This window comes from Lates calcarifer, linkage group LG1, assembly GCF_001640805.2.
Source record: "Lates calcarifer isolate ASB-BC8 linkage group LG1, TLL_Latcal_v3, whole genome shotgun sequence".
Lineage (NCBI taxonomy): Eukaryota > Metazoa > Chordata > Actinopteri > Centropomidae > Lates > Lates calcarifer.
In genome coordinates, this window is record NC_066833.1 from 14,520,753 (window position 1) to 14,541,961 (window position 21,209).

Consider the following 21,209-nt stretch of genomic DNA (forward strand, 5'->3'; position numbering starts at 1 on the left):
TAAAGGATGAAACATGACGTAACAGCACAAAGGTATATCATTTAATTAAAAAAAAAAAAAGGGTTCCTGCTTGGTCATGAATCAATCTGTTAAAAATATATAAATATTTCACATTCTGAATTAATAATTAAGTAAGCCTGTGTATCTTTTGAAAATATATAATGAGTGCATGAGTACATACAGTTACAACTGGGGCAGGGTTATACCATAATTGTGTTTTGCTTTTGCTTTTATTGAGCATGATTATGATTTCACTACATTCACCCAAGCTCATGTGATGTTCATTTGGGTCTGCTGTTAGGCGATTAAAGGATGTTACCATGTCATAAAAGAAGTTCACAGCCCAGTAGAAGGGCTCACTGATGCCGGCGATGTGCTGGAGCCTCTTGGAGCCACTGTGGTGCTCGTTGACTTCATAGATGGCGAAACTGGCTGTCGTGATTGAGTAACCCGTCAGCACGCACATAGCCACGAGGATCTGGAGCATTCCCTGAACACTGTGAGGAAAATATCAGATCACTCAATGTCAATGACAACACTGATGTCATTAACTGTGAGGCATGTCGGCAGGTAGTGTATTATCATCTGTATTAATGCTTTTCTTTCGGTTTTAGCTTTTTTCTGTGTTTACTAGACCTACTCTACAGTGCTACAGCAGCTACAGGTTTAGATCCAAGGATAACAAAGTCTGCAAATCAATACACTCTGGTATGCTGAGTCACTTTGAATGCATGAATGAGGCAACCTGGTGTAACTCATTTCAGAAAACAATGGCCCATTTTAAAGTCCTCCTACAAACATATCGTTGCCTGCTGGGACCTGACTCATTTGAACTATTAAAGTGGCTCACAATAAACTGAATTGCATTAATGACAAACAGAGAAGCTTGTGCCTCACCTCTGACAAGATAATAACTGCAAAAGTAACAGATGGCTTCGAGTCAAGAACAACTTCACAGTGGTATTGCTGTATAGTCTGTATGCACAGTGGCGCTGCTGTGAGGCTGCAGAGCCTATTGTCCAGACCCCAGACAACAAACTGAGGCTTTGGTCTGTCAGTTACTCATTCAAACTTTCTTGACACCCCAACAGCTCATCTCACATGCTGTCTCACCAAACCAACATGCGACTGTAGTGCTTCTACCTCTCTCCTTTGACCAGTGTGTAACACCACCAATCAAACAAAATAAGCTGCACAAGGCTAAAAAGGAGTAAGAAGATGAAGCTGGCAGAGTGACTGAGTGGGAAGGAAAGAGAATAGTGGAGAGGGACATGTGGTGGGTGTTTTAGGGCAGCACTAACTACAGAGGATAGCCAGCAGCAGCAGCTACTGAGCAGGCTTGTTATCAGCATGGCCAAGATAGCCTTAGAATTTTTTCCCATGGGCACAGCGACCACATTGTGAGAATCAAGACATTTGGGGTAATAAGCCTGCTGTATCTTTAACACAGCTCAGGCCAAATCAATACATCGAGTGAGGAAGCACAATCACCCGGGATGGAGCTGTAATTGTGCACTTACAACAGCTGCAGTGCCTTAGCAGGCTAACGGCTAATAAATGATACACTCAGGAATAAATGTGGAGAAACTGGAGGCCAGTAAATACTGAAATGGCCAGGGAGGTGGTTTGTGGTAATAAGGCTCTGGAGAGGATGGACCTTCGCAAGGCCACAACTTCGGTGCAATCCACTTCGGCTCAGTCTGATGATTCATCTAGTTTGATCCACCAGAACACACACGTTTGCATGCACACATGTCAGCACACACAGACATGCACTCATGTAGTCTGAATCTCTAAAGCAGAATGAGTATTTTAAATAAACCTATTTTGGAGAGTGGGGTAGAATCAATCCACCTCTGTGCCACCTTCAGGGTAAACACTCATTATATTGGGACTCTGATCAATAGTGCAAGCTCAGGGAAATCCATTTAGAAAATCAAATATGGGTAAATACTGCTGTCATGTGGCCTGAGTCCACCTTGACTTTAATGTCCTGAATTGAAAAGTAGGATGCTTCCATAATTTATCTTGGGCTCAGATAAACTACAGTCAATAATATTCATCATGATATGTCTAATTTTGAGGTATTTTCACGAATTAGAATTCTAATAATGATCTTTTTCTTTTGCAAGAGCAGCCACTGATATTTTGTATATTGGCAGTTAGTTCAGTACAGGAAAGAGTTTTAAGTGTAGTACTTACACTGCATCCTCATCATCTGGCCGCCCGAAATAGGGGTGACTGGAAACTGAAATGGCTGTTATGGAAAAAAAACAGAGCATTATGTTAGCAAAAGAAAAACAACAGCATATCAGCCATTTTTCAGTACATGAACCAAATGAGCAATGATATTTTCTGAGTCAGTTGAAGAATATAGCACAAGATGATTGCATTTGCCGGTGCACACAAGGGAAATTGAATTTTCTTTATCATTTTTTCAGGGTCCTCTAGATGCTCACAGACATGAACTGCTCCCCCACATGTCTCTGCTTTCAGTTACTGATAAAGGAAAGGATGAGTTCACAGAGAGCACACCAGGGACAGAGCAGGTCACAGGTTCAGTGCCTTGCTGAAGGACACTCTGGTGGAACTGATGGGTTCTATCAACTAATCTGAAGTTGGATGCTCGCTAATCTGGTATGTATATTTTCCAACAGGAAACAACTAACAATTATATTGATCCATCAATGTATCTGTTGAATGTATAACTTAAGTCTGAAAAGAAACTGGAGCTGATGAATTTCTAATACTTTTGCTGAAAAATGACTTACGAAATTAACTTATTATGAAAGCTGTAGATGATTTTTTGATTGAATAATAGATTAACTTACATAATGAGAAAAATACGTCATGATTCATATATATTTTTATAACATTTTGGTTCTCACTGTCTTAAGCTGTGGCTGTTTTTCTTCTTTATTATTAAAAGCATTAAACAAGGATTTATTTCTGTTCATGTCTTCTAAAGGAGGCTTAGATAAATAGTTGAGTAGCTGTATATTTTTTCTGGGGCACGGGACAGATAGACTTTCAATCCTGCGACAGTGGCATGAAAAAACTGTATGCCTCTACGGGGGAGTTGATGCTGCAGGACACATTTGGCAGAGAAACGCTCACCTTGGAGAGTAATCTCCCTGGATCTCCACCCCTGACACCCCCTGACACTGTTGGGAGTACGCAGGTAACATTTAAATGATCACATTCTACCCTCAAGCACTTTTACTATCTACTGGGGAAGAAATGTGCCTGTGAATGTAGCTCTGTGCATGCAGTGTATGTTTTTATGAGCATTTATTTATTTGTGTTTGTGTGTGTGTTCATTTTTGTGTACTCCTGCCCGGGCAGATGGTCAGAGTGATGCTCGGAGCTGAAACAGCACTGAATACGTGGGCCAGCCTCATTCTCTTCAGCATAGCTCCCCAGTGAGCAGCATTAATCAGTATTCAACATGCATAGTGATGTGAGTCTAAGGACACACAGCACCCTCTGGCTTTAATCCAGTGAAATGAACCATTAGTAAACACACAGTTTGCAGCTTACTTTATATTTAATATACAAAATGCATGGGGTGTCAAGCAGTAGTACCCTATAAATACTAAAGTGTGTCCCTTTTGCACAGTCCCTGTCATCTTTGACAATAACCAGTGTTTGAGTGTCTGCATGAATACAAAATAATCCCACCAAAAATAATATGCATAGACCCTTTTCTACAATCACTAAAATAATAGAAAGTGAGAGTAAACAGCACCAAATGTCTATTACAACGTCAAAAAATTAGATAGCAGTGATCTTGACTGTCATTACCTTTTTATGTTTGGAGTCCATCATTGCTTAAACTAAATCTCAGAATGTTTCCTTTGCCTGTGATAAGTTACATTTTACTTTTTTTTCCCTCCCAAATCCAGCTTACCATATTTACGTGGATCCTTGTCTGCTGGAAGATTGGAGCGTAGGATGAAGTTGTTCATGCTGTTTAAGTATGCAGGCATTGTGTGGTGGCCCTCGGGGTTGAACCAGACCTAGACCCATGCAAACACAAACACAGACAGGCAGGCACACACAGAAACACACACACACACACACATACACAGAAACCATCATTCGCATTGCTACAAATCAGGGAATGCAAATCCACAAAAATACTTTCCAGTGTTTTGCAACCAATGCTTTAAAAGACGCAATAAATGTAGACGTCATCATCAGAGTAAATTTACACACTGAAACATTGGCACAATTGCTGCAGTAAAGCCTATTTATGATGACACTGATGGTACAACAGTGCAGCTCCTTCTGCAAGCCTTGATCTTGTAGACAAACAACTTTAGTCAGGATGTCATGTTTTAACTTTCAACAGCTCATCAGTGCAGCAATTAAAGTGATAATGAGACAGGCAGCAGGGAAGCAGGAGAGAAAGTTACCTTAGACAGTGTGCGGTTTTTGGGCACTGCTCTGACGTCCATTTTTAAGTCAGGAGGAAGCTGCATGCCAAAATCAAAGCCACCATACCTGAAAAAAACATTGGATGTATATCGATCAAAACGAAGAGCTCTGGATGCTGTGAAATTAGATGTGACACACTTGTTTGTTTTTTTTTCTAAGCAAAGCAAATTTGCACCTGCAGATGCAAACGCTTCAGGGTTAAAACATCTGACCCGATATTAAAAGTATGTCTAACAGGATCGATACACTACTAGAAGCCCATTTATGTCAAGCTGGGCAAAGCCAGAGAATACCATTTGCATTTGTCAACCATTAGATTTCTGCTCATCCTTGTTTGGCAACAGCATCTTACAAGTGCAGAGTTACCAATTTTCAGTATCTGAATTATCTGAAAGACTAAAAGGAAAAATGTCTTTAGACACTTGGAGAATCACTGCATTTTTCATGTGGGTCAATTGTGGACCCTGAAGTAATAAAATAATAAAAAATATTGAAACTCCAAAATGATATTATGTGATATTATGAAATGTAATTCTAAAATAGTAAATTAAGATTAGCTATTACGATTCAGAACACAGCTTAATACGAGTATAAACGATGCAGGTTGAATTGTCAGTGTGGCTACATTAAGAAGATGTAAACACAGGTTACATTCACCTGTTCCTGATGAAGTCATTGGCTGTGGCCACCAGGTAATTCTCCAGATTGATGCCACTGAGGTTATAAACAATCTGAGACGAGGGGGTCTTCTTATGCGGCGGCTGGAAGTTGTCCCCCTCACAAATCTGCAGTGTGTGGACAATGGTCCTTTTCAAACAATCGTGCAAGAACACAAACACTCATTCACACACACTGTTCTTGGTGACCCAGTCTCACCTGTTCCTGACTGGTGCATTTACAGATTGTAAATGGTTTGGAGCTGTTCCCCTTGGACCTCCAGTTGTTTGTGTTTCTTGTGCAGACCCTTAAAAAGAAACATTCATGAAGTGAAATGGTGCAGTCTGCAAAGTCTGCAGTCGTGATAAACGCCACAAACCTATCCCTAGACACACCAAAGAACAAATCTTTAAACTGAGTTGATGATGGCTTTCACCAACACTAAAAACCTGTGTACACACTGGGGCAAAAAAAAGGCAGGCATTCATAGAGCATGCTTGCATGACAAACTATTTCTCTGATATCAGTTCAAAACTGTTTTCAAAGCAGTTTATTATGTGCTGTAATATCATATTGTGTGAAATTTGTGCTTGTGTGGTTTGATGTTCAACTCCCCCACATTTTGTTTTCTGCCAAAAGTTTTCAGGGATGCTTTGTGCAGATCAAAAAGAGTTTGTAGCATTCACACATATTTGGACACTTGCACAATCAAAATGCACCCTGTTACTTTAAATATAAATTAGTCAAAAACAATGACCCATGGAGGAAAGTCAGGGGACTGTATATTCCAGTAAACTAAGTAAATGCAGTACACAGCACTCTTGTTGTGATGTGATTATAGGACCTCATAAGCAAAACATGCAGGTTCTTTTTTTGGCAGAGAATTTCAAAATCCCTCTGAGGTCTGGTTCATGAGTGCCAACATTGATTTGAGTGCCTGTAAGGGGAAAATCTGCCCTATAAACACTGGGTGTTTATGGAATACAAATGATGCTATCACAACGCAGAGTCCTGCTGTAGGCTTTCAGCCACATACGTTGAGCTGAGCAGCAGAAAAATAGAGAGGAGGGATGTGAGAGAGACCAGAGAGAGAGAGAGAGAGAGAGCAGGAGGAATCGGAGGGAGACAGACTAGTAAAATGAAACAAAATGAAAGAGGAAGCATGAAAAGAATGACAATGAGCGAAATATGAACACACTGTATGTGTGGAAAAGGGTGGAACACACAGAGAAACTGAGCACAGGCACCCAGAGTACCACTGACAAATCTAAAAAAAAAAAACAGCTGGCATTTGAGAAGTCATTACGTACGGGTTATCGGACTTGTCGAGGCAGGCGTTATCGATCCCAGGGAACGACATCATGGTGTCCACCAGCTGGCTGGAGTTGGGATTTTGGTTTCTGTGGAAGCAGAGAAACAATAAGTCAGCTTTGACTCAATTGTTGCACAGAAATTTTATAATAATAAATAAACAGACAAAATGGTTCTAACATAGCATCTGCAGACAGACAGATTCTGTTTTAGTTATTACTGACATCTTGGTTGCTGAGGTTTTATAAAGAAAAAAAATATTAGAATTCAAGGTTGGCATACATCAAGGTTTTCTTGCTGAAGAGCAATTTACTCGCTCACAACACTGCCAATTAAATGACCAACGGGACTATATCACTGATTCTAATATAACAGTTTTGCCGTGAGGAGCTGGACAGACAAAAGCAAAGTCAGGGCATTTGATTTGTCACTTTACATTTCAGCAGATTTCTTTCATTCGAGCTCACCCCTGCCTCTACACAAGGACAGAAGTATACTCAAAATTATTTCATTTGCATTGTTCAAACAGGCAAGTAAAACACAGCACTGAGAGAATTCATAAACTCAATACTTGGTGTCACAATCTTCAATTACAATAACAGAAGACTGAGGCATATTCCACCCTCAGCTACTTATAACTCATTTATTAGCCTCTGCCCTAAGCTCAACATCAAAATAAATAAATAAATGAACATCTTTTTTCAGTCTCTTTTGTATATCAGGCTTAAGAGAACTGGGTCAAGCATCGATACACTCTTTCATATGGATTGGCACCATAGCATTTTCTCTCACGCTGCCACATATTCCCATGATCAAACAACAGCACTTCTCAAGAATGAAGACATCTTGCAACCTCCTGACACTCTTAATCTCTCTCTCGCTTTGATCTGGCATGTCAGGCATCTTCATCTCCCTCGCTCTTCCCCCATCCTTAAGGTCCACCTGCCCTTCAAAAAACTACCGCTTCAAATTCATTTTCTAACAAGTGAGACATGATGTCCCCCACTGCACAGATGATGCAGGAACCCAACGGGCCAATGAAGTAAAGAGATGCAAAAACCCTTCATCAAAGTTTCATCAAAACCAAACAGAGGTGTTGCAGAACATAACGCCACAAATCATCATTCCCCAAACTTTGCCACAAACCAGGTCAGTTATGTATGAGATATCACTCGAGACACATAATTTAGCACGATTATACATAAAGACATTGGGGGTTTGTTTCCCTGGGTTGCTCTGACAAATTCTATCAACATTTACTTGAACAAGACACACTTTCTCATGTGTCTTGACATAGTTATTGTTGCCACCTGAGTCTTAGTGGTTTTGTTCTGACTTTCCAAATTAACTGAAATAAAGGGGCAAAGTTTCAGAGTTTATCTGAAGGGCTCCGAACATGCTTTATGCCCAGAGCTCGCTGTATTTCCCCTGCCATTAGAACTGACCTGAAGAAGGAGTAGCTTGGTCCGATGTTGTAGAGCGCGGGGCTCAGCTCCAGCTCAGGATAGTGCCGCAGGTCGTTCTTGATGGAGCCCAGGCCCATAGCAAACACCACGAACAGAACAGGAAGCAGGATCTGGGAGATCAGGCCCTTCCAGTCTCTGCGGCTGTGGTGGAACCTCTTGATCAGTATGGCAGACATCTGCTGCCAGGCCAGGGCCATGCCGCGCACCATGGATGAACCAGTAAGCTCTAAAACACATGGGAAGGGAAATGGAGACAAGATTTTATAATTTTTGTGCTAACCACTTTTTTTACCAACTTGATGATGCCCACCATTTCTCTCTAAGGCACACTGAGCTAAAGGTTAACAGGGATATTGTATCACAAAAGATGGCAGCACAATACATCAAGATGGGTGTCCCAGTTGTAGAAGCTGTAGAGCCAGATCACCAGAGTATAGTAATGGTCTATCATTTTAGGTCAAGTATGAAAATTGAAAACCTAAAATAATGAACCAGGGGGGAAAAAAGAATGTCTCAGTGTACTGATCATTTTCAATGATGTGTGCAGTTGACGGAAAGAAAAGAAGAAATGAAGGATGGACAGAGCAAAGGAGGGTAAAAAGGAGGAACTCACTGATCCTGTCACCGTAGCTTTCACTGGGGTCTGAAGGGAAGCTGTCAAGGGATCCTGTGTCAGAAATCGTCTCTGAGATAGACAAGGGGGCATCCTCAGCCCCGCCTTCTGTAGCTCCATTAGTCAACTGGAGGAACACCTACAAAACAAAACATTAACATCTGCATTCATCAGAGAGCCTATCTAGTATAATTTCATGGGTTATGTATGATTAAGTTTAGGGGCACTGGCACTTTTGCAGCAATTTAAATGTAGGGAATTTAAATGTACCTCAGCAGCAGTAGTCTTTCTCTATCTTTTCTCAAATTTCATTTAAGCCCTTCCTGTGTGGGTGCATATGAACATACCTCCTCTAGGGTGGTGTCAGAGATGCCATAGCCCCCCAGCTGTAGGGCGTCCAGGTTCGAGTCCAGCGCAGTCAGGAGAGAGCGGTATGAGGAGGCATTGGATGAGGTGAAGGGGGGTAGTGAGTAGACCAAGTCGCCCCCCTGGGCCTCCTTCAGCCGTGCCTCAGGTACATGGGCTTGGATGAATAACTTCAGTTCAGCACTGTCAATTTGTTCAGATTCTGGGTTCTGCATCTGCAGGTAGAAAAACAGGAACAGATAATGACATGTTTTATTTTGAATGCATCTTTTTGCAAACTCTGACACTGTACACATCTTAAACGCTCTATAGTTATTATAGTCTATTTGTCAATATGAGCAAAAAAATTCTACCCAACAGGCATGGTCAAAAAATAAAAAAAAATAGCAGCAGTCAGCACAGCATTATTTGTGTAGCAATTTAGTCCATGTAGCAGTTTTTCAATTTATGTGATACAATTCACACTATTGCAATATGTTGAGGAGATAAAACCTAGAATTTATTTACACATGAGTAAGCCGGCTCTGCCATTAGAGTGCACAGTGAAATGTTTATGCTGGCTGTGCATTGTCCAAGATATGTCACTGTTAATAGAACATGTGGGTAAAATGCATCAGAGATATGCTGTGACTTTCTCTCTTTTAGAGAAATGTTATGACCTATAATCACTCATTATTTGATTATGCTAAAAGATTAACATGGAGTACTGGAACTGCTTGTCTACTGGTAAAGTGTGGATTATTTGTCCGGAAGGAGTGTATAAAATATGTCTCAAAGTCAACAACAGAATCTTGCTGCAGTGCTTTAGTCGAACGTGGTGCGTGGATGCCCGTGAGAATGGATACCTTCTTGGTGAGGGTGAGTTTGTAGCCCTGACCCAGCTTGTCTTTCAGGTAGAGGGGAGATCCGCAGCATTTTAATCCTCCTCTCTCCAGGAAGGCGATGCGGTCACTCAGCACTTCAGCCTCATCCAGGTGGTGAGTGGACATGATGATGGTGCGGTCTTAGAGGACACAGACATACACACATCTGTATTATTTGTATGTGCTGAACATATGCCTTGAATTTAATCTAATGTAATCTGATGTAATCTAATGTAATCTAAAATAATCTAATCTAATCTAATGTGGATTATTATATCATTCCCTGAGCAAAAACTAGAACCCACATGGAAGCAATAGGGACATGTGTAAATATTAAGGAACTGTATTACTGTGAAAATCCTGTGATTCAGTGCACACTGTAAGATTATGTTTAACAGCCAATTTATCTGGTGAATGTTTGTACGAGTTTCAAGACTTCAAGAAGACTGAAAGAACAACACGGAAGCAATATTTAGATGTCTTCTGGTTATTATTTAGTTTTTTCCTCATTTTCCTATCCTAGTGAGCACATTTTGGCCTTCTAAGCGTGGCTGCCAATACACAAACGCACACACAATACACACATCCCAATAAACTAACTAAAAAATCCAGGCATCACAAAGACCTAGCCACACAAACTGTGTCACACACACACACACACACACACACACACACACACACACACATCATCATCAGAGAAACAGGCGCTCAAACAGCAAGCGATGCAGAAAGTTTATTTTTGAAATAGATTCCCTTAATACCAGACTCTCACTAAACATCTGAGACAGGGCCAATTACACAGGATATTTTCTACATCTACAATTATATGATATTTAGTAGTCTACCTTCCATTACTGCTGCTCCCCTAAGAGAGCCTAAAGAAAAAGTACGTCTGGATTTATTTTAGATTTAATTATATGCTAAACTTGAAGGTAAGAAGCCTGAGCAGGGGAAAGCCCTACGGGGTCAGTTCCAGGTTCACTGTTCTTTCAGTGACTTGAGTGGAAAACACTAGAGAAAGACTTTATATTATCTGTGCCATGTGTTACTTACTGACTGGGTGGTTTCGTAAGTTAACTTTGTTACTTACTTTGTTACTTACTTTCTTTGTTACTTGCTAGTGCTTCACATGTGAACATAAAATACGAAACAATAAAACCTAACAAGAATATTCAAATATATTATTTTAAAAAGTTGTGTTGAGGGACTGGGGTGACACTGTTAGAAATTTGACCATGACCAAGCATCAGATTTATCAGTATTCAGCTGCAAGATGTTAAAGGTATCTACTATTTGATGGCAGCAGTGCAGAGAATTAAGATTGTTATGATTTTTAGAAATAAACGAGACATATAACTGGGTGCCATTGGTGTAACGGTGGTAGAATGTATCAAAGTGGCAGATAATATGGCCAAGGGGTGGCAGATACAAAGTGAATAAAATCGGGGCAAGCAACAAACCTTACGGGACCCTGCATGACATGAAAGGAGAGAATGTGTCTCTCAGTTTTGCTCTGTTCTTTTATTCTTCCCCTGCTATTTTTTCCTGTTCCTTTTTGCTATTATTATCATCATTATTAGTGATAGCATTAATGGCATGTTGTAATGGTAATAATGTTGTAATGGTAATAATTGCAATTAAGTTCAGTGATTTAGTGGAGAGTCTATGAACTCATGTGTGCATATCTGAGACACTCACGTTTCTTATGCTGGATAACAATGTCCCAGATGCTGCGCCTGGAGCAAGGATCAACTCCTGTGGTGGGTTCATCCAGAACCACCAAGCGAGAGCCTCCTATGAAGGCGATGGAGATTGACAGCTTGCGCTTCATGCCGCCCGACAGGGTGCCCACTCGCTTGTGTCTGTGAGCATACATGCCTGTCTCCTCTAGGATCCTGGTAGGGGAGTCAATGGAAAGCATTTAACACGGGCATTTGCCTTAACATACTTTTTCTATGCATTACAACCCACTTTATATATCCCATGTATTCCACCAATAACCCAGGCTTTCTGAACCACAGGAACCAGAGGAGAGGCATAGTTCCTTGCCTTTAGGTTCAGGCTTATTATACTGTTCCTCTTGTCATGCACAAACCCTCCAGAAATAGTCTCATGATGTAACTGGGGGTTCAATCTGCAGCTTAATGATGCCAAAGAATGAAAAATGATTTTCCTCATGCTTGCTCCAAAAAGATACAGAGCAAGAAAAAAGAGATAAAATACTATAAAATTCTCATAGAAAATGTGAGCTTGAACTATTTCACAGCTCTTGAGATGCTTAAGTGAACAATTATTGTGTTCTTACCACAGACTAGAATTCTTGCACCAAGGTCTAAAGGTTCCTGTAAATTACTGCAAGTGTAGCCATAAAGTCTGTTTGACAATGACCATATCTGAACATTACTCTAACTCTTTTTTTTTCCATTTTCCATGTGTAACCAGTTACTGGTGTTGGAGCATTGCAATGATCACTGTTAAACCCTCGCAACCTCTATCTATATTTCATTTTTTTGAAAGAACATGCCATCAACTGACCTAAGGACCGTTTTCTGATGTTCGATGTTGTAAACCAAATCAGCATGACATGATAAAATGGCATCAGTACATTGTGCACAACCCCTGACATCATCTTAAAGACACAGTGATTTTGATATATTGAGGGTGCTCTCTGCACCAGACAAATCGATTGCTTACTTTCGGACTTGCTCGTGCAGTTCCCTGCGTGACCAGTGCGGGGCCTTGATCTGGCCATATAGTAGCAGGTGTTCCTTGGTGGTCATGTGGTCAAAGAGGACGTCGTACTGCATGCAGACGCCCAGCTCTTTGCGAACATCATCGATGTTGGTCTGCATGTCTCTGCCGTACACCTCGATTGCGCCAGATGATGGGGCGAAAAGGCCTGTCAGGAGAGACCTATGCACAGAGCATGATAGTTTATTAAATCAATTTATTTATTTTATTTTTGTGAGTAGAACTACATGAATTATATGAGACACAGTGCTGGATTGACTGATTAATAAAATGTCACCAGAGTTAGGGTTCATGTGGAACTATTTATGATCATCTCAGAATGTCAAATCAAAAATACAGTCAGCCAGTTTTATTTTAGTTCATATTTGCTACCTGGGAGACAAAAGGTTGAAAATGCCTTTTCTTTTTGTTCCATTTGCTATTTGTTTTTGTATTTTCTCACCAGCACTTTCCTCTTAAATGATAATTTGCTGGTTCCAGGAATATTGTAGGACATGAAATTCAGTTTTCCTTTGTGTTGTTTTCAACACTGTTAAATCTTATTCTGCTGCTGCACTTATTGTGCATTGGTCTGGATAAGAGCATCAGCAAAATGAGTCACATTTAAAATGTAAATGTAAGTGCTCCAGTTGATGAAGACCCGTCAGGCTAAGCTCTACCACAGTGCATTTGCTGTGCCAGATTTGGACAAAAAATCTCCCTGTCAGCAGCAGAACCTTGAGATGATTAAAGGGATGCACAAATCAAATTTAAAAGACACAGCACACAGTGTATGAATGGTCAAAATGCATTTGTATTCATCTTATGACATGCTGATGCAGTGAAAACCAAGAAGAATTGTGCCACACGTACATGGTGGTGGTCTTGCCAGCTCCATTGTGACCAAGCAGTGAGGTGACATGGCCCTCGTAGAAGGAAACATTAAGGTTTTCAATAGCTATTCGGTCGCCGTACATCTTGCTTAGACCATGGAGGGCAACGCCTACTGGAAGCTCAGAGAAATCCTCACCAGCCTGGGAGGAAAGACTGCTCTGGCCTGAGAGAAACATGGAGACAGAGGCAACCTGTAAATCAAACTAACAGGGGACAGGAATTAAATGAAGAGTGAAGGGAAGATATAAATGTGGCGAGGCATCAGAGGTTAGGAAAAAAATGACAGACCATGAAAGGGAAGACATCATGTTCTTGCTTCAAAACATAACACCAGAGGAGACAGCATCACTTATTGTTACCCGCTGCAGGATGGTACAATGTCATTTTTTTCCCTGTACCTTTTCCCTTGACATTGGCGAAGACGGGCTGGTTCTTCTGCATGACGTTGGCAAAGAAGAGTCCTTTGCCCACCTTACTCTTTGGCTTGATGCAGCAGCACAGGTCAGCCCAGAAGGAGGCTTTGAAGGGGAAGTACCATGGAGCTGGGATGCCATATTTTCCTGATAGGTAAAAAATAAGTACATACTCATTAATACATGAAACACTATTTAAATAACTGCGGCATTTGCTTCAGCTTGGAATTTAAAAATATACACTTCACTTGACATTTGAAGGTAATATTACAACTGTAAAAAGACAACAGTCAGCAGCTTAATATAACATTGATATGTTCTTAGTATCAGGACTCCTTGATTTAAGATCAGTTGGTTTCTTTGGTTGGTTTCGATTTTTCAGTGCTGCATATTACCTGGGAAGACCATGCGGATGTAAACCCCAATGATGAAGTAGAGGACTGAGTCAATGAGCATCAGCCAGCACAGCCAACCAAATGATGCTGTGTCACCAGCAATGGGTGAGCTGTATGAGTTGCTCCACTGAATTCCTAAAGAAGTAGACAGAATAGCAGATTATTTTTATGTTGCCCTTCACTGACTCAGTTGGCTCGTTTGATGGTAGTCAGATGTCTGCGTGCTCATACCTTCTCCCTGAGCCTCGTAGCGAGAGACATACTGACTGGCGTAACTGAAACAGGTCGGGGAAAACACGCTCTGCAGGAAAATGAGAGGCAAATTAGGCAGGATGCAGAAACAGAAGCAGCATAAAAAAAGAATATCAAAAAATACATCCTCTTTTCTCCACAGCGCTTTTCTGTAATTCCACTCGTCTTTACTCTCGACAGCTCTGTGTAGTATGAAGTGATATATTTCAAAACTGTTATGCAACATGATATGAGGAACTTTATTTAAGGGAAAAAGGGCATTAGATGAGTGCACTGATGTTATGTTGAATGAAAAATAACAATAAAACCTCACAAAGGAAAACAACTGAAGGCAAAAGCCACTGTTTATCCAGACATTCTCATGATGGAACTGGCATTTTTGAGGCTGAGCCAATATACTTTGAATCACAATATCAGTAAAATAGTTTTCTAGATGGATAGAGTAAATAACATTTTGGAATGAAATTAAATTGCATCATATCTCCTTCTACGTTCCTTAACTCTTCATTCAATTCTCAGCATCTTCCAGAGCAAATTACATCACTTGGTGTTTTCAATGATTACACATATCACAGTAGTTTAATATACGTGACAAACGATATAGGAAGTTCAGAGGTTCCTCACCAGAATGCTCTTCTGGGAAAAGGTGAGATTCGTCTCCAGGGCCATGACCACGATGAAAGGGAAGAAGCAGAGGATGTAAAGGAGACTACCACTTAGGCCGGCGATGTAGGTCTTGTCAAAGAAGGAGCTGACCAGGTAACTGAAGGCCAGGATGCTCAAACCATAGTCACAGAGGTACAAGAAAAGGAGGAAGCCGTCACTGTGGGGCAGGATTCTGCCGTACTTCAGCACCAGGGTGAGGATGAAGATGGTCAGCACCAGGTAGGCGGCGCATTCCAGGAACCAGGCAAAGAAGTGGCTGAGTGGGTTGACTCCCATCATCTTCATGTACTGAGGCATGAGGAAGAATAAAAATGGGTGAGAAAATGAAATGAAATGTCACTAAAAATAAAGGCAGCTTTTGTGCTTTTTTGCCACTATAGCATATACATACTATAACAGCATGGAAATACGAGGGGAGGAAAAGTCCATTTAATATTTACAGCTGTGCTCATGTTTCTGTCATCTTTAGCTTTACCTCATGCAGCCTCAGCTCTCTCTCATGCACCAGTTTCTTCACAAAGTCAGCCACAAACAGCACCCAGGCTATCATCAGCATGAGAGGGAAGACAAAAGAGATGGCCTCCAGGTACCTGGGGAATACAGAGGTGCCAATTGTCAGTCAAATTCCTAGAAAACCTAACGTCCAATCACTGTCAACAACAGGAGATGAAAAGGCCTATCATTCAGTCACTGGCTTGACAGAGAGATAGAGAGATGCAGAGTAGAAGAGCATTATTTAGGGAGGGTTTGGGGGATTTCTGATAGCCATGTTCTTGTTATTTACGCAAAATGATGCCTCTCTGTATCTCCATATCTGGAGCCTGATACATAGGAATTTAGTGCTTGGAATTTTTAATACCACACATCCATATTTCACAGCTATCATGTCAGAAATTGAGTTGAGTAATAAATCAGAATGACAGAGAGACGAGGACCATCATATCTTACAGTTGGTCAGAAGGCAGCCAGCCAAAGACAGTGGCCCGCTGGTGTTTCTTAGATGAGATATTAGCACTGTCTTAAGTCACACTCGAGGGCAAGCACAAACACAGGCTTAATACTCAAGTATGATTTATTGGACACAATGCTGTGTATCGATGCACAAGTTAATGCCAAACCCATGTTGGATTGGATATATACTACAGAGATGATTGGTGTTCTTTATAAATGGATATTAAAGGCCTCAAGGGTGTCTGAGTGTATGCGTGTATGGTTTTCAAAAGTGAATGCACAACAATAGTGGGGATTCATTCACATGGAGTGGAGCCAGTTATAATGTGAACAAACTTAAGTGGCAAATGAATAATGAAAAGGCGTGCATTATTCCACATCCATGCTCAGGGACACTGTGTATCTCTCACATTTCTATGCATGCATTTATATGAAAGAATGTTCATATTGTATGTGTATGCTTGTTGGCATCTACAGTACATGAGTGTATGCCATTGTGCATCCATGCATTTAGGGGACTCACTCATCACGGAAATGGCATGGATAGGGGAAGGGCTGCAGCTGGACGGCTGGCTCTGTGACTTTCCGCCCTGTCTGGGTCTCAATGATAGCCCGATCGATGTTTTCCTGGAGGTAGATAAAGCCCCGGTTGTATCGCATTGTCTGCCTGGCCAGGATGTGTGTGTCCTTCACAAAATAGGGGTCCCGGACTCTGTCAGTACGCATGACATTGTCCATATGCATGCGGATGGTGTAGCTGACTTTAGGAGGCAGGGAAGATGTGGCAGTGAAGGCGGAGGAGGACCTGGCCTGGCGTTTCCTGGATGAGTCCTCATCTTTAGGAAGCTTGAAGATGACACCTGAAAGACAGATTGCTCCATCTTACTACGATGCAGGTCCTTGATGCATGTTGCACTATCAAGAGCACCTGGAGTGATTGTTTTCTTTTTTACATAAAGCTTTCCCATCATACCCAATATTTACTCACTTGCGTAGAGATCCCGATTTTTGGCAAGTTCCTGAGCTTCGCTGTTGAGCTGCTCGGCAGAGTTAAAGCCACGGTAACGGTCAAACTTGATACAGGAGGAGAGGTCCACCATCAGGGTGGACAAGGTGGTTATCTGATCCAGTACATGTTTGTTCTTTTCCAGCAACACTGTCATGTTAGCTTTAAAAAATGAAAGAAACAGGTACAAGTAGAATTTTAGCTATGTTTGCTGTAAATCAAAAATAATGATTTCTGTGCCTATTCCTGTTATGATCTTAACTAAGATAGAGATATGGTCTGACAATACACAGTAATCTAATTAAGTACCTGTATGTCAAAGTCAGACCTTGTGGGAGAATGACTGACATGTATAATCACATCAAGGAGAGACGCCCTAAGAAAATCATGTTGAAATGAGTGTAATGCTTTCTATAAACCTAAGGAGCAGTCCCATTTTCTGATAGTGTGGGTATTTTACAGGCAATAAGTGAGCAAGGAATATAAAGGTAAGCCTGGTATCTGCAGGCTTACAAAAGTAAGACCTTCAAATGCTCACTCACAGAAGTTGCTGAGCGTCTCCTTCATTCTGCCGACATCGATGTCTGTCTGCATCTCAATGAAATTCTTCACAAAGGAATTGCCAAGGGAATTCTGACAGGAGAGGAGAGAGAAAGAGAGAGTGGGAGAGATGATGCACAATATCAAGATTCAGATGCTGGAACTTGTCGAGGACCACTGCAGAGTTTATCTCTAGACTTTCAGACGACAGCGAGCTAGCTACAATAATCAGATCAGACAGAAAACAGTTCTGAGTTTTCATACCTGCAGCGTTGGCAAAGTTTGGCTGAGTATTTCGGCAGAATTTATGAGGTAGTTGGAGGATTCAATCCAGTCTTTGGAGTACTTCCTCAGATTTGCAAACTCCTGCAAGGTGGCATTGGCCTGGGCAAGGTTAGAACAAGGACAAGAGCATGTGAAATGGCTGGGTATCAGCAAGATTTCATAACCTGCTGTGTTTGTGTGTGTGTGTGTGTGTGTGTGTGTGTGTGTAGCTGTTTGAATATGTGAAGGCAGCAGTACACTCCAACAAAGTCAAGCTTGCACAAAATAGCACCTAAGTAGAAGATGGTGGTGCATACAAATATGCATATACTCCCTTAAACTTTGTATTTCTTGCTCACTTTATGCCAGTGCAGGGTGCATGAGGACAAGAGGTAACTATAGCCAAGAAGAGCTAGAAACAGGAGTGACAAAAACTAGTGAAAAAGCTGAGGGATTCTGGAGGATTTAGAACAAAAAGGTTATGAAGGAGCTAAACCCAGGACATGCTGACTGTGAGATGTTTGAAATGAAAAACAAAGGAAAAGAAAAGAAAGTGTGGATGCCCTTACACAAGGGCATAGGCTGCAGACAGTTAAGTAAATAATTTAACTAGGCTGGCCAGCAAAATTGTGTAATGTAGTCAGACACATATGTGGTACTTCATGTCCATGATACATTTAAAAACATAAGATTAGTTTATATATCACATATAGTATATTGCGGTTTTCAGTGGTTATCAACTTGTGTGTCGGTGGATTAAAGTGCGGAGGAGGTAACTTGTGTGTATATTAATTTATACCCTATGGGCTGTATACCTTCTCCATTATGGACCGAGTGACAGGGGTGTCAGGGGTGTACAGGATTTGTCCCATCAGCATTGGCTTGAGGAAGGCCCAGGCGATGGCTCCTCCTGTGGTATTGACCATGTCCAGGTACATGTTCGTACAAAAGGGAGCTGCACACGGAAAGGAGAGAGGAGAATCATTTTTGTTCAAATGTTTAGACAGCGTGAGGATCATTTTTAAGTTTAAAGGATAAGGCTGTTGTTGTCAACAAATCCCAAGTATAAGTCAGTCTCTTAATGCTTTGCAGCTTCCCTGCAGAGTCACTACCACTCAGCCCCAAGCCTATTCACTCCTAATGCTACTGTTTAATCTTTAAAAAGGGTCACAAATATGTTCTTTCAACAATACTTGATATGGTGGTATCAATTCACTTGTTAGTTTTGGTCTTTTCATGGGATTTGCCAATGATAAGAAAAAATATGATATCGCCAGCCTTATCCTTTAATCCTTAATCCTCTGTGAATTGTGAAGTAAACAAACTAAATATATTCCTTGATTTTTGAATTTCCACTTTCTATGGACAGTGTCAACACATATCAGAATTCAATTTAGGTCAAATAGTTAGAGGGTTGGGATACTATACTCTATTACCACCAATTTTGTAATTTAGCCTAAGAAAACAAATAGAAACACTACCCTGTAAATTAAAAACATCTCTGTATTGCAAATATCTTGTAGCTGCTTTGACTACTTCAATAAATATAGTATAGTATAACATAACACTAACTATGAATGCTGTTGATAGTAATAGGAATGCCATAAAAATACTGGCTATCTAGGCCAAATACATGTGTTAAGAATGGTGTCTGCACTGAAAATAAAACTCAGTTTCCACAAGCCCCAAATCTGTCCTCCTCCCTACATACTGGCATTCCGTGGAATCTTGAACCTCTCGATCATCTCCTCCCTCTGGCGGTCATCAAGGAGGGAGGGGTTTGACTCCGACATGGCAGGCAGTTTGGAGATCCCAAACAGAGCCAGGATACCTTTGCTGCACAGCGCTCGAGAGATAGTGACAAACGTAGCTTGGGTAGACATGGTGGACCTCTGCCTTCTTATCATCTGGAGGGAAAACAGAGTTTTTAGACTTCACTACTGTACAGTGTTTTACCCTCAATATATTCCTGCACATTTTTATGTTTGTGTAACTTACACCTCACCAATAACAAGGAAGGTGAACATTTTAGTGCTTGAAAATATTCCTGTGACCCTACAACACTGGTTCAGGCACCATAATGTTGGTTTGCTGAGACTTTTGGGGAGTCCTCAGTTGGTATTCTCATTTGCATTCGCACAAATAATCAAATTTAATACATGGAAATCATAATATATTTAAAGAGTACACACTTGTTTGAACTGGATGTTGGCCTGCAGGTTGAGGTCTTGGAAGGAGAACAGGTAACTTTGTAGCTGATCAATGGCAGGAAGAATCTTGTCCATCATGCCTGTTATAACCTCGACCATCTGTAGCATAACTCCCACCAGGCCCTGTATTTCCTCAGACAACACCATCTGCAAGAGAGGGATCAACATTCAAACATATTTCCATTGCTCTATTTTCTTTCCTCTCTTGTCTTTACATTCATCGAAGCATTGATATTTTTCATGTTTCCAAAACCGTGTGTCCTTTGACATGTGTTGCATTATCTTCCAGATCCTTATACAAAGCATGTTGAAGATAGCAGTAAAGCATGAAAGTGATTAAATAGCAAAGCCTTTCCTCAAAATGAAAAAAATGCCCTGCTAAGAATGTATCTCATCCTTCCTCATTACTTAATGGTTTACACTTAATAATTCTGAAAAAATGTGATTGTTCAGTTGAGGTTACAAGATAAATAAAAGAAGTAGTATTATCTGACATTTATTCAGTGACTTTAGAGGCCATTACTAACCACAGTCAATATTTGTTTGTCAAATTCTTCTCATTTCTAATTCAAATTTTGTAAATTCTTGCAGTGTAGAGCTGCAAGTAAGCGGAACATTGCTGTCAGAAAATTCAACAGAGCAACTAAAGACTTATTGTCAACACAGTAGCACTGCCACTGATATCTGCAGTTTCATTTATTTGTGAAACTACATACTGCTTTATATTTTACTAGTACCAGATAGTCAGCAAGTAACAAGACACAGAGTAACATTAGTTTCTGGCCACTTGATGGACATAAGTCCAGTATTCAGTCTCCTTTTAGCGCCTTTTAGAGGGATACATTTAAATAATATGGTCACTAGCTGGTCGCTAACTATGTTCTTCTGCTGTTTGGTGCTGGGCAGGTAGTGTACAGTAGACTTTTGAGAGATTTTTCTGCTTGAAACTACCCGCTAGGTCTGTAAACTGTGTTCATGAGTTGTGGTCCATAAAATCAAAAGAATGAACTGAAACGTGATGCGTAAGTCTGATGAAGCTGAGGGAAATAACTTCATGTGGGTTCATCATTACCAGCAATGCCTTTTACATTTCACTTAGTCATTTGATCCCTTGTTCTATTGAAAATATTTATCAGAGCAGCTTCAAATACACCTTGATAAGTCTCATATTC

The 21,209-nt window shown here is 40.8% G+C and overlaps 1 protein-coding gene across 1 annotated transcript in view; it reads right to left on the reverse strand.

The window, feature by feature from the left end:
• The window catches only part of abca12 (ATP-binding cassette, sub-family A (ABC1), member 12), a 57,132-nt gene that overhangs the window by 9,654 nt on the left and 26,269 nt on the right, over positions 1-21,209 (reverse strand). The window contains 26 exon segments of the mRNA XM_051070549.1: positions 320-497; positions 2,203-2,257; positions 3,911-4,019; positions 4,419-4,506; positions 5,098-5,225; positions 5,317-5,404; positions 6,408-6,497; positions 7,854-8,100; positions 8,488-8,626; positions 8,835-9,068; positions 9,699-9,856; positions 11,415-11,611; positions 12,411-12,629; positions 13,320-13,503; positions 13,739-13,900; positions 14,149-14,283; positions 14,380-14,449; positions 15,025-15,354; positions 15,542-15,656; positions 16,541-16,877; positions 17,006-17,185; positions 17,566-17,656; positions 17,828-17,947; positions 18,643-18,782; positions 19,539-19,734; positions 20,020-20,184. Coding sequence (XP_050926506.1) covers positions 320-497; positions 2,203-2,257; positions 3,911-4,019; positions 4,419-4,506; positions 5,098-5,225; positions 5,317-5,404; positions 6,408-6,497; positions 7,854-8,100; positions 8,488-8,626; positions 8,835-9,068; positions 9,699-9,856; positions 11,415-11,611; positions 12,411-12,629; positions 13,320-13,503; positions 13,739-13,900; positions 14,149-14,283; positions 14,380-14,449; positions 15,025-15,354; positions 15,542-15,656; positions 16,541-16,877; positions 17,006-17,185; positions 17,566-17,656; positions 17,828-17,947; positions 18,643-18,782; positions 19,539-19,734; positions 20,020-20,184 — 4,155 coding nt within the window.